At 34.7% G+C, this 14,718-nt stretch overlaps 1 protein-coding gene across 3 annotated transcripts in view; it reads left to right on the top strand.

The window, feature by feature from the left end:
* LOC128219003 (beta-arrestin-1-like) overlaps positions 1-14,718 on the top strand; it is a 96,275-nt gene that overhangs the window by 69,799 nt on the left and 11,758 nt on the right. For all 3 annotated transcript variants that reach the window (XM_052926805.1, XM_052926802.1, XM_052926801.1), the window contains 3 exons: positions 3,842-3,926; positions 8,642-8,714; positions 10,572-10,718. In XM_052926805.1, the coding sequence (XP_052782765.1) occupies positions 3,842-3,926; positions 8,642-8,714; positions 10,572-10,718 (305 nt within the window). The remainder of the gene's footprint in view (positions 1-3,841; positions 3,927-8,641; positions 8,715-10,571; positions 10,719-14,718) is intronic.

Raw genomic sequence — 14,718 nt, 5'->3', positions numbered from 1 at the left:
GACGTCATTTTAACATCGCGCAACGATACTTGTTATTGACGTGACGTCACAAGAGTGGAATACGGCCGTATTTTGCAAATGTATTGCGTGTGGATTTATGATGGGTATATAATAAATCTATATCTCATATGACTAAATGGAAAGCATTGATGCCAAAACCAGCTGATTCTGAGACAAAATATAAAAAATCAAAGCAACTTGCTCAATCTGTGAGATTGCAGCTTTAAATGTTGCTTAAGAATTTTTTCACTTTGTTACCATATTGGTGATTTCTATACATGGAAACATTTAAACCGGTGGTGGATTTAATCTGTGCTTGGGTTCTCATTTACTTCAAAACATATTTCGTTTGATGTTGTCCTAATGGTTTTGATTTAAGGCTCGTAAATGTTGGCTAACAAAGAATTTAGACATGAGTTTTTTAGTTCTTGTTTTATTTCATGTTTTCATCAAACTCAATGTTGGACGTAAACGAGAAATTCTCGTTTACAGATAATTGATTTCACAGAAATGCACGTTTTTATAAAACGGAGGGGAAAAAAGGAAATTTCCATTTTATGTTGAAATTCATCCCCTTCATGATCAGAAAGATGGGAGTAACCATGGTCACAGTATTGGTACGCAAATGTTATAAAACTATCTGATGCAAACAAAAACGATCGCACAATGTTGTGAAAAAAATAAAGCAAAAGAATCGTTAATGGTTCGCGAAAAGTGCGTTAGCGTCGCCTTTTCCGTAATTCTTTAAAAAGTATGAATTAAAAGATACAAGATAGATTCACATGTTTCAATTTGACCTTTAAAATTGCCAGATGCATAAATAAGCTTTGAAAGTAATTAAGTTAAGTTGGTTCGTAATAAGTAAATTTTCTTTCTGATTCCAACGTCCACGCGTTAAAATTTGCGCATGACAAGGGAATCAAGAAAAGTAGCTGTTAATTAATTACTTTCATTAGTTTGAAAGGCTTATGTCTTATTATGACGTCTATCTTGAAGTCCATCTTGCCGTTGCATGCAACACATGGGCTTGGCTTACCCAAGTAATCAAATTGCAAAAGCTTACTTTATGGTTCGATATTTCACCCCCGTAATGTACCAGATTCTTTGGGTTCACATTGATGAATTAGTGTCATTTGTCGTGACTTTCGCTCACGGTAAGTTTGACAGTTTATCTTTGCAAGTTTCATGGTTAATTAGCCAATGAAAGATTGGCATGTTATTAAGTTCTTAGTGAAAGTTCTGATGGAAAGATTTTTGCTTAAGTCAGGTTAAAAAAAAATGAAGAAAATTTAGAGAGAAGAAATCAAATTCACCACAATTGTGACGCAATTGAGCTTTAAAATAGTCATTTATAGGTAAAATGTTCTAAAATAAACTCAGAAGCTGGTATGTCATCTTGAATGATGATATTTTAAGCTGTTGGAATATGATAACTGATTATAGTTGAGTATGAGTTGATATGAATCCAAGCTTTCATGAAAATACTTCTTGGCAATAAATAAGACTTTTAGTTTATCATGTGAAAAAGGCTAATTATAGCTTTAAGAGACAAATCATGAAAGTGAAGGTGACGTAACACTAAATTAATTTCGCTCTAACGACTAGCTCCATGAGAGGGACTGTGACGTAATACTTTATAATCTACTGACTAGCTCCATGAGTGGGGCCTTGATGTAATACTTAATAAACTACAGAGTTGGTCCATGAGTGGGGCCGTGACGTATTACTGAATAATCTATTGTGTTGGTCCATGAGACTGGGGCCGTGATGTAAAACTTGATGATCTACCGAATCGATCCATGAGTGGGACCCTGATATAACACTAAATGATCTACCAAGTCAGTCCATGAGTGGGGCCGTGATGTAACACTAAATGATCTACCAAGTCAGTCCATGAGTGGTGCCGTGATGAAACACTAAACAATCTACCAAATTGATACATGAGTGGGGCTCTGATATAACACTTAAGGATCTACCAAGTCAGTCCATCAGTGGGGCTCTGATATAACACTAAATGATCTACCAAGTCAGTCCATGAGTGGGGCTCTGATATAACACTAAATGATCTACCAAGTCAGTCCATGAGTGGGGCTCTGATATAACACTAAATGATCTACCAAGTCAGTCCATCAGTGGGGCTCTGATATAACACTAAATGATCTACCAAGTCAGTCCATGAGTGGGGCTCTGATATAAAACTAAATGATCTACCAAGTCAGTCCATGAGTGGGGCTCTGATATAACACTTAATGATCTACCAAGCCAGTCCATGAGTGGGGCTCTGATGTAACACTTAAGGATCTACCAAGTCAGTCCATGAGTGGGGCTCTGATATAACACTAAATGATCTACCAAGTCAGTCCATGAGTGGTGCAGTGATGTAATACTGAATGATCTACCAAGTCAGTCCATGAGTGGTGCCGTGATGTAACACTAAATGATCTACCAAGTCAGTCCATGAGTGGGGCCGTGATGTAACACTAAACGATCTACCGAGTCAGTCCATGAGTGGGGCCGTGATGTAACACTAAACGATCTACCGAGTCAGTCCATGAGTGGTGCCATGATGAAACACTAAATGATCTACCAAGTCAGTCCATGAGTGGGGCCGTGATATAACACTAAATGATCTACCGAGTCAGTCCATGAGTGGTGCCATGATGTAATACTAAACGATCTACCGAGTCAGTCCATGAGTGGTGCCATGATGAAACACTAAATGATCTACCAAGTCAGTCCATGAGTGGGGCCGTGATGTAATACTGAATGATCTACCAAGTCAGTCCATAAGTGGTGCCATGATGTAACACTAAATGATCTACCAAATCAGTCCATGAGTGGTGCCATGATGAAACACTAAATGATCTACCAAGTCAGTCCATGAGTGGGGCCGTGATGTAATACTGAATGATCTACCAAGTCAGTCCATGAGTGGTGCCATGATGAAACACTAAATGATCTACCAAGTCAGTCCATGAGTGGGGCCGTGATGTAATACTGAATGATCTACCAAGTCAGTCCATGAGTGGTGCCATGATGTAATACTAAACGATCTACTGAGTCAGTCCATGAGTGGGGCCGTGATGTAATACTGAATGATCTACCAAGTCAGTCCATGAGTGGGGCCGTGATGTAATACTTAACGATCTACCGAATTGATCCATGAGTGGGGCTCTGATATAACACTTAATGATCTACCAAGTCAGTCCATGAGTGGGGCCGTGATGATCTACTTTTCGGAATTTCAGCAACAAGCTTTTTATCAAAGTACAATTCTTGTATTACAAGCCGTCACTGTTGCTCCCTTGAAAGAGTTTAATTTGAAATATATGAAGAATAATCTTTACATACACAATCCTTCTTTCTTACTTTGTGTTTACAAAAAAAAGTATACAAGAAAACGTTAATTAATCAATAGTAAGGCATTTTTAATTCTTGGGGTTTGATTTTGGTTTGATCGCTGTTGAAATGTTATCGAAATAATTGTCATTTTTTGGTTGGGCTATAATTATTACAGTGGATTTGATGGTGGTAGTTGTGTGATGATGATGATGATGATGATGATGATGATGATGATGATGATGATGATGATGGTGGTGCTGGTGATTGTGATGTTGCTGATGATGATGATGGTGCTGGTGATTGTGATGTTGCTGGTGATGATGATGATGATGATGATGATGATGATGATGATGATGATGATGATGATGATGATTTATTCATGTTTTATATTATCGTATATATTTGCCTTGTCTAACAATGTCTGTTCCATTCATTTCCAGAAATATTTCCTTGTAATCTATAATGTATTTGCATAACACAAATTTCTTTGTATTTTCAGAAATATTACCATGGTGAAAGTATAGCCATCAACGTCCTCGTAGACAACAATACATCTAAAACAGTAAAAAAAGTCAAATTATCAGGTAAGATTGATCTATAGTAACACATAATTATTTCAGACATTTTTTAGCTGGTGTGTAAGTTTCTTGTCATAGCCTTGGTGTTGCAGCTTCCTTGTACAAATATATTTATATACCAGCTGTAAATTTTAGTGATATTTCACTTCAAGTTAAATGCTGTTAGTCAGTTAGTGGTAATTTATTACCAGCAGTAAAATTTCACTGAATACCACCAAGTTTTACTACCACTGGTATACCACTTGCGTACTGCTGGTATACCACTGGCATAATGCTGGTATACCAATTGCATACTGCTGGTATACCAATTGCATACTGCTGGTATACCACTGGCATAATGCTGGTATACCAAATGCATACTGTTGTTATACCAATTGCATACTGCTGGTATACCAATTACATACTGCTGGTATACCAATTGCATACTGCTGTTATACCAATTGCATACTGCTGGTATACCAAATGCATACTGCTGTTATACCAATTGCATACTGCTGGTATACCACTTTCAAAACTATGGTATACTGCTGGTATACCACTTTCAAAACTATGGTATACCACTTGCATACTGCTGGTATACCACTTTAAAAACTCTGGTATACTGCTGGTATACCACTTTCAAAACTATGGTATACCACTTGCTTAGGGCTGGTATACCACTTTCAAAACTATGGTATACCACTTGCATACTGCTGGTATACCAGTGGCATACAGCTGGTATACCACGTGCATACTGCTGGTATACCATTTGCATACTGCTAGTATACCACTTTCAAATCACTTGTATACCACTTGCATACAGCTGGTATACCACTTGCATACTGCTGGTATACCACTTGCTTACTGCTGGTTTACCACTGGCATACTGCTGGTTTACCACTGGCATACTGCTGGTTTACCTCTGGCATACTGCTGGTTTACCACTGGCATACTGCTGGTTTACCACTTGCATACTGCTGGTTTACCTCTGGCATACTGCTGATTTACCACTGGCATACTGCTGGTTTACCACTGGCATACTGCTGGTTTACCACTGGCATACTGCTGGTTTACCACTGGCATACTGCTGGTTTACCACTGGCATACTGCTGGTTTACCTCTGGCATACTGCTGGTTTACCACTGGCATACTGCTGGTTTACCACTGGCATACTGCTGGTTATGCCCCCACAAAGTGGCGGCATATAGGGTTGCCCTTGTCCGTACGTACGTACGTCCCGAAGATTGTTTCCGATCTAATTCTTGAAAACCGTTTGTCCAATCCTCACCAAACTTTAAACACATGTTTGTGACCATAATATCTTGATCAAGTTCGATAGTCATGGAAATCGCTTTAGTCATTTAGGAGTTACGGCCCTTTTTAGCCAAAAATTCCCGAAGATTGTTTCCGATCTAATTCTTGAAAACCGTTTGTCCAATCCTCACCAAACTTTAAACACATGTTTGTGACCATAATATCTTGATCAAGTTCGATAGTCATGAAAATCGCTTTAGTCATTTAGGAGTTACGGCCCTTTTTTGCCAAAAATACTTCAAAAATATATGTTTCCAATCTAATTCTTGAAAAGTATGTGTCTAATCCTCACCAAACTTTACATACATGATTGTGACCATAATATCTTGATCAAGTTCGATAGCCATGGAAATCGCTTTTGTCATTTAGGAGTTACGGCCCTTTATTTGCAAAAAAAGACTTGAAAAATACGTCCCGAAGATTGTTTCCGATCTAATTCTTGAAAACTGTTTGTCCAATCCTCACCAAACTTTTAACACATGTTTGTGACCATAATATCTTGATCAAGTTCGATAGCCATGGAAATCGCTTTAATCATTTAGGAGTTAGGGCCCTCAGATTATCCTGAATAATCATTATGGCTTATTTTCTGTGACAAAAAATCGAAGTGGGGGCATCCGTGTCCTATGGACACATTTCTAGTTTACCACTGGCATACTGCTGGTTTACCACTGGCATACTGCTGGTTTACCTCTGGCATACTGCTGGTATACCACTCACATACTGCTGGTATACTGGCATACTGCTGGTTTACCACTTCAGTGGAACTGTAATGTTGTGCTTTACTCAAACAAACATTCAAAGTATACTCAAAATTGAATTGGCATTGTAATGTTTCTTTTTATAAAAAAATGGTTGTCTAAATGGTTTTCAGTACAGAAGATTTCATACATTCCTAAAGAAACAAGCAGTCAGAATTTTTGTCTATGTTTATTTTAGGCATAATTAGAATTTTTAAATTATTTAGTTGAAATGTCTTTCCCAATCTCTAAAAGCCCCAGACCCATTTTCAAAATTGTGGGAAAAAAACACTGAATGACCGTCTGCTTTTGGTTAAATATTTAAGGATATAATACAATGATTGAATATGAAACAAAGTGATATAAGGTTTAGATAGATTTACATGAAGCTCTTAACAGCAGTATACAGTTATATTTCGCAGAAATAATTGTTCCATAAAATACAATTTCTTGTTCAAAGAGAACAAACAGTTCATGATAATTTTCTATCGTGTTATATCCAAAAGAGTAGTTATTTTTTATCTGTCTGAATTCTTATATGTTGGTTGCAAATTGAGTTGCATAAAAACCTGTTTCAAATGGCTTGCAAATTGCAGATCACCATAAAATGTCTGGGGTTTTTTAGCCTGGATAACAGCAATGATATAACAGATCTTATAATTTGAAAATAAGTTACCTTTTATACACAGATTCTTGGCAGCCAATTATGTTCCATCGTAAAATTTGTTTCGGAAAAGACTTAAATAAAATTTATTCCATTTCAAAAAATAGTGTAATCTGTTGTAAAAGTACATCAGTCCTGGTAAATGTGCCTTTTAACCCCCCCCCCCCCCCCCCCGATGTAATCTGATGTAAAAGTATTAAATTGCTAACATTGCATGAGAGATGAATGTATTTCATTCACTTTACATAAATGGCTTGTTGTTGAAAAGTCAAACAATTTGCCAGTTCAGAAAAATGGTTTTGACTGTTGACTAACATGCTTTTCAAAAACTTTCTTTATAACATTACAGTAGAAAATAATTTACAAAGGCTATTCAATTGACTATCTGGCATTGTCAATAATATTACTGTATGTTACTGGGCATACTTCCTAGTAACTTCTCTTGTTAAAAGCTATGACATCTATAACTTACCTAAGAGTACAAACAACGTAACTGTGAAGCATGGTTCAATTTGAAACTGGACTTAATAATTTAAGAATGCATGATTTTTTTAATTTTGTTCAAATATTTTTTGATTAATTGAAAATGATTAAGAATGAATACTTCTTAAACTTTTTGAAATCTGAATGATTTGTACCTAAATATAGCAAAATAAAGACAAAATGCAATAAACCAAAAGAAAATATTGTATCCACAAGAAAATTTAGAACTGTTGACTGCAAATAAACTGTTGAGTGGTCAAATAGCAAAAACTATTGACTTGTAATTTAGTTAGAAAATCATACAATAACGTTTGAGAAAACAGAAATAAAATCAGTATTTTCTCTGAGGCCCATTTTGTGTGTCTGTGCCAAAATTCCTTCGGAAAGCTGGAAAAACTTAGCTTAGCACTCCATCTTCCTGTAATTGCCACAACAATTGCCAATTAAAACCTGGCCTTAAACGTGTCATATAATTTATGTTTATATCACAAGCAGCCGGTGTTCCACATTTATACCACAAGCAGCCTGCGTTCCACTGGTCAAGTTTTCTGACATACTGTATACCATATATTACAAAATATATCCTGTTTTAAAACATTGACAATCTGTCTCTTAACCCCATCAGGCCGTCTAAATAGTGACTGTCTCAAAATAAAAGTGTAATCTGCTTTAAAGTGCATCAGTCTCAGACGATTACGTTGCACGATACAAACTTTGCGGAGCTTGAAGTTACGGAACTTGAGACTACGTAAGACCATGTTGTTTGGAATGGACCATTAAATACCTGACATTATATTATGTTCATATAATGTATATATTATATTGTTTTTAACATTATTTTTGCCTATTGTATACCGAATTTCACATTCTTTCGTGTATAATCAAATTTTAATGTAGCTTTTACGCGTGTGTTTACTGCAGAATATGATTAAAATTATTGCCTTTGTACCAAAGATCGTACTTCTAAGTTTAAGGATTTTCTCTTCAGGTTGATTTTGTGCTTATTTCAGAAAGATCTTGAAACTTATGTTTTGTAAATGAAATGAAAGTTATGTGAAAGTTTTTACTATTTTTCACTGTTTATTTTCATAAATAAATTATTATAAAATGAATTTCATTTCTGTAGAATATTTCATATCTGTACACTCCTCACATATATTGATTAAATGTTTTCACAATTTATTGATTTTTTGTTTGCATGTTTAATTTTTCACAAAACAAAATGTCATTTATTGTTCAACCCTTTCAGTGTCATATAAATTTAAGAACTTTTTTTTATTATCGTTAAAAACACAAAAAACATCCAGATTTAATTTTCGATGTCGTTAACTCAAGCTGAAAGGGTTTCCATTTCTTTATATGCAAGCATATTTCATGAAAACTTTGACCTCTCTATTAAAAATGAAAAAAAAAATGTCAAAGAAAAGTTTTTATAAAAAATTTGTTTGGCCTTCTTTCATATTGGGGTCCAAATTTTCATGAAATTTTGCCATATGACTCCCCATGTAACCATGTGATTATTATGTATATTTCCTTCACAGTTCGACAGTTTGCAGACATATGTTTGTTTTCTACGGCCCAGTATAAATGTACAGTCGCAGAATTGGAAAGCGAGTAAGTCTTAAAATGTCTAGATAAATCAAAGTTTATATCCTTATCAAAGTACTCAAAGTACTGTTGGAAGGTGATATGTTTATAGAGGTAAATTGAAAAAAAGTACTGCATATATTCCATATTTCTGGAAACCTCCCAAAAGTATTATTTAAAAAAAATAGGGAATCTTACATTAGCCAATGAGATGCCCCTAAAAAGTGTTAATATATCATACTTGCCCTATATCTGAGACCAGGGCATGACTCAAAATTCAAGGGGATTTCCCCTCAGCATTCATTTTTCATGTTAAATACTGTTGCATTTCTTTCCAACTTCAAAAAATACAACTCTGGGATCAGCTTATATCAGACATTTGGAGTCTAGTTTTCACGTTTTAAGTACACAGCTAACAGAACTATTGTTGGGAATCAGACCAGTTTTTTTACAAATGATAATTGGTACCCGAACCGATTAATGATCAATTAATAATCAATTTCCTTTATGCATATACAAAAACCTATTTTGCATCTTGGCTATAATAGTTTAACTTATACCACAGATTTCATTTGTATTATAATTATTACATATTGTGGGTAAATATGTCCAAACTATTGGTAAAGCAGTGTTTCAAAACAGAAAATAGGATGAAATAAGAGTCAAAATTTTTGGGAAAAAACAGCTTTGCAGGATCTTTTTTCAAATAACCAATTACTTAAAATTTATTATCTTTTGTCACTGACCCTGCATTTTTGATCATTTTTTATTATAATCAATCATAGGAACAACACTGAACTAAACAATAACAGCCTGTCTGCAATAGGAAGTTAGGCATAAAAGGATGTTCCTAGACTTTTTGATGTTCTCAGACTGTCCATCATTATCTGAGTATGGGTCATGAAACTGTTCTATTACAATCACAGCCAATCACAATCAAAAATGATTGTTTGGGCCTGAAAACAATCAATTGTATTTGGTCATAATCGATCATTGATCCGATCGGCAAGTTGTTTTTCTTCCTTCCTTTTGTTTTTTGCTTCCCTTTAATTTCCACCAATTTTCTCTTTTGATTTAATTTACACAGAAGTGTTTATTTGTTATTGTTAACTATAAATATTGATCCAAAGCAACAACAACACTAAATAACTTAAAACAATATACACATATTACACTAGTATAGTTAAGAATAATGTGTAATTGTACAAGAATAAAACTACAGTTAAGGTATTGTTAAAAACCAATTGTACTATCGATAATCGCGTACTTGAGCGGAACTTATTCTCGATAGTCAAATTGGTACTCTATTCCCAACACTAGTTATTTGTAATGGCATTGTGGTTTAAGATGCACTGCATGGTTAACAATGTTTTATTTAATCTTCAATATGAGCACAAAATTGCAGTACATAAAATATTAATGACACATAATTTATAGGCGAAAATGACTCAAGAAATCACGTTATTTTAACACGCTTATATTTCTATGCTGTGTCTTTTTGAATTAATAGTAGAAATAAAACACTTGTTGGGTTTTAAAAAAATAGTTAAAAGAAAAGAGAGAATCACTTGTGTCATGTCATTTCACAGATGTATTATATCTATCTATATCTCTGAAAAAAGTATATATTGAAATTTGTATTATATTATCTCGAAGCATGATAATCAATCATCATATTTTTTGTCAATAATTAATTTATTCATCCAGTTGTGAAATGAATTTACGGTGGTACTTGAAGTGTATACAATGGATTTATTAAAAATTGATTAGATAATGTTTCAACTGAAATTTAAGTGCTGCTTAATTTAACCAATGTAATCATCATCTCATATTATCTGTTCAATGTTCGATGGATACTTTAATATTACTATAACCCTTTTTTAGGGAAGGGTTTCCGATCCAGCCAAGCCAGACAGGTTTCTGTAAGGTGTTTCATTTGACGCCTCTACTCTCAAACAACCGGGACAAGCGCGGCCTCGCTCTCGACGGGAAACTGAAACATGAGGATACAAACCTCGCATCATCCACAATGTATGTTAATGTACACAGGGGACAGAAGCGAAATATTTTTTTTATGTCATATTCTATATACACATATAAAAAGTATTAGCCTTTATAAATGTAATTTTTTATTAATAGCTACTTGTCCACAAAATTCCCAGTGAAAAAAAGGGCCAAAAATATCCATTATTTTCCTATTTGTACACAAATCACACGCTTTTGTTTGTTTTGATTATTAGTCAAATATGAGTTCAACATACTAAGACGTTGTTTTAATTGGGTGCATCAACCTCTATTGTGCGCCTTTATAGGGAACTATCAAAATGGTTGGGTTTTCTTCTTTATCTAATGAAAAAAGTGAATATATAGTTTTTTTTCAGTTAGATTCACGTTGAGCTCAATAAATCATAACTGTTGCACATTTCATAAGGCACCAATGAAATTTCTTTGCTAATATTTTTGAAAACAGTGTATACATAGTTTTCACTGTTAGATATATGTGTAACGGTCTGCTGTAGGTGAAAGTGCGTTCATAACATTCCTTATAAAATGGAAGTACTTTCGTAGTACGTATGCTAACTTGGTAATATGTAAATTAGCAAAGCCCGGGATATGTGAGAATAGAGAAGTTAGTGTATATAATGAGCAGTGGACCCCTTCAGGGTCGAGCATGCTTTTCCCTGAAGGGATCTGTTGGTGTTTGTTTCATTACGCCAGAAAGCTCGGCTATCTGGTGGTTGTTTGTCTGATGTTGCACGTTACAAATGCACAAGCCCCATGATCATAATTGTTGCACACTCCATGAGGTCCGAATTGAATTTCTAAATGTTGATAAAATTGTTATTTAATCAAACATTTAATTACATTTATCGACTGACAAATAAATGATATCTGGACAAAAACACTCACAGGGCCTCAAATGCATGAAAATATGCTGCTAATCCTTATGGACATTCTTATTTTTTGTACCTGATATTTCTCCTTAATGGATAACAAAGATTTATCCCATTGCTGAAATTTGGTATTATAATAGCAATTGTGCTTCTGCTAGCCAAATGGTCATTTCTCCCATTTCATAGCTTACAGCAAAAATATTAGGCCAAGATTTTTCAGTCTTTTGTTTCAACGACCCGACTTTATTTTGGCTCAATTGAAAAAAAGGGTAAAATAAAAAATTGACTGTTCTCTAACAGATGCGTATATCCCACTTATGGAGTTTCAATAATTAAAGATTTATTGAATGATGATAAATGAAATATTCAAATCATGTATGCATGGGTGAAAGTTTAGGAATTGAAAAATACTGAACATTTTGCTGGGTGCCGCAATGGCCCCTGGTAAATCTAGGTCAAAGTCCTGGGTAGGGGTCCAGAGGGCCAGAAGCCCCAAGAAGCTCCATGAATTAACCTGTTTATAACACACTTGAAAGGAAAAATACCATAAACTTTCACGCATTTGTGTATGATATTTTGCCCATCATTTGTAGTCATTTATACCAGATTTTTTTGTATTCCCCTGATGAGGTCTAATTTGTTTTTTTGTTCTCCAAAGAAAAAAGTCGAAGAGTTTGTTTTAATCTTATTATCGATTTGGTGTCAGTATAATGCCTCAAGTTTTATCTAAGCAAAAACTCAAGAACTTTTTAAAATTTTAGATATTCAGATGAAACTTGGTATACCGGTACATGTTAATTACTGATGATAAAACACGCATGTGTTTAAAGGCTCATAACTCTGGCTTTAATGATTGTTGAGTTATTCCCCTTGATCAACTGAATAAAAATAACCGATAAGCATTGACATCCATATGTGGTGCTTTTGTTTCAAAATTTTTCTTCCTAATACTTGATATGTGTTTTAGAGATAATCAGTATAAAAAAATAAATATCCTTAGCTTACTTAGGTCCTACATAATCAAGACTCTATTCATCGACCATACAGATATCCAAGAGGCTTTTGGAGAATTTCTCAATATTGGCTGATGACATTGTCAAATTATTCTTTATTCAGTAAGGCTGTCAAATTCTCTGATAACTGTATTGGCATGTGGGCCGAACTGTCTTGTTGATGTACAATGGATATCGGCCAGCTTTCAGTCTTCTTCTACACTAGGTCATCATGGCTGATTTGTTTATATTGACCAAGAAATGTTGAACAAGGAGACTGTCCAGGTTAAGAATCTACACACTTAATCATGATCTGTCTGAAAATAAGGAGTTTTATATATAAGTTAAAAGTCTTATTTTGTGTTGCTTACCAAGCCTGGCTGACACATATGTATTGCCTTGTCCAGCACCATCATGTTAGTCTGGGACTGCATCACATTTTTGATAGGGATAAAAAAACCTTTGAATAACTTGGTGTGGAGTCTTCAAACTTGGTATGCATATTGTTCATGGTCAGTAAAGGATGTCTATTGATTTTGGGGTGAATAGGTCAAAAGTCAAGGTACTATGGTGACCTTTTGTAAACAAAAGATGACCTATAATTTCATTTGTGGAATTCTAGTTTGCTTTATGTAGAAGAAAACAGTTATGTTTTTTGTAAATATGTATGTTTAATTCAGGTGCATAGACAACACGGTGTGAACATTTATATTAAAGGCTAAGTGTCATATATTTTTTAACAAGATAAAAGAGTTGAAAATCTTTTAATCATGCGACATCAACAACACGTAGTATAAACTACATCTGTGTTACAATATACTTCCATCTGTATCCTTATGTAATGGACCAAGAGGGGTGGGGAGGTGGGAGGAGCACTTTTTCAGGAATTATTGTAGGAGTGATTTCGTAGTTTGGGATAAATTTTTAACAACAGTCCTGCAATGTATGTATAAAAATCACTATTAATAGTACAAAATCGTTCCTAGGATTATTCTAAGAAGCGAACAAATAGTTTCCCGCCTGATAACCTATGATCCAATTAGGCAGTAAAGATAACTACCCATAAAAGGTAGCCGAAAGTTATTGCTTAGTCTGTACTGCTAAGTATTATTTTTGTGTAGCCAGGTGATTGGACCCCAGAGGCACATAGCACAATTAACTGTTATCTTGTCTTGTCAAAATCATATCAAAGGACATGCAAACCAGACGTTCTAAAGGCTGTTCATTGCAATCTTGTTTGCAGTAATTCCAACATTAATCTTGCCTGACTTTAGGCACCGAGTTTTTTTGTCTGGGAAAGAGATGTTAGAGGAATGTAGGTTATATTCTAAGAAAATCATGGAATTCATATAAATTCATCCATCCAGAATATAAATCGAACATTATTATGCAATTTAGGGGTTAAAAAGCAAAACAGTTCCAAAAGAGGCCTTTTTCATTCACTGTGCAATTTAATATTTGAAACAACTTATCATGAAAAGTTGGCATTAGGTACTTTTTAGCTGCATATATGCCAAAGGTTGATTTTTGGATGAAAAGTTCTTTAAGATATACTGGCTTTAGGTCAGAAGAGCTTATGGAATGGCCTGGTATCCATCGTCCATGCGTCTGTTAACAATTGCTTCTGTTCACGATACAGTTTTCAGTTTAAAGTTGATCTCCATCAAACGTTTACAGTAAGTTTGATATCCATGAGGGCTCGGTTACTTTCTCAAAACCAGCCAGATCTGTTAATGCATGTTTGGCCTTTGGCCCTTGAAATGCTGTTGCCCTAGCATAAGTATACTCTAAGGGGGACAACTTCATACAGAGAGTTGTGTATTATTGTAACATTTCTCTTCTTTTGTAAAATATATGGTTCACTGATTGCTTCCCTTTAAATGTTTTTTCTACTAATATGTACATGCTTTGGATAATGAATTACAAAAAGTCACTCTAGTAGAGCATATGCCCTTATGAGCCTCTTGTTTGCTTATAAATATATGACCATTCTAGTGTAATGTGTATGCTTTTTTTCTCTCCAAAAAGTTTTTCTATTTCCATCTCAAACTACAGTTTGCAAATAAAGGAGGATTGTGCTCTATTCAGTTAAACAAAGCATTGTTACAATGCCATTTTGCACTGAACAGACAGTTAATTAGTTTG

Source organism: Mya arenaria, chromosome 15, assembly GCF_026914265.1.
Source record: "Mya arenaria isolate MELC-2E11 chromosome 15, ASM2691426v1".
NCBI classification, from domain to species: Eukaryota; Metazoa; Mollusca; class Bivalvia; order Myida; family Myidae; genus Mya; species Mya arenaria.
The sequence above is the reverse complement of the archived record's forward strand: the minus strand, read 5'-3'. Positions and strand labels throughout refer to the sequence as shown.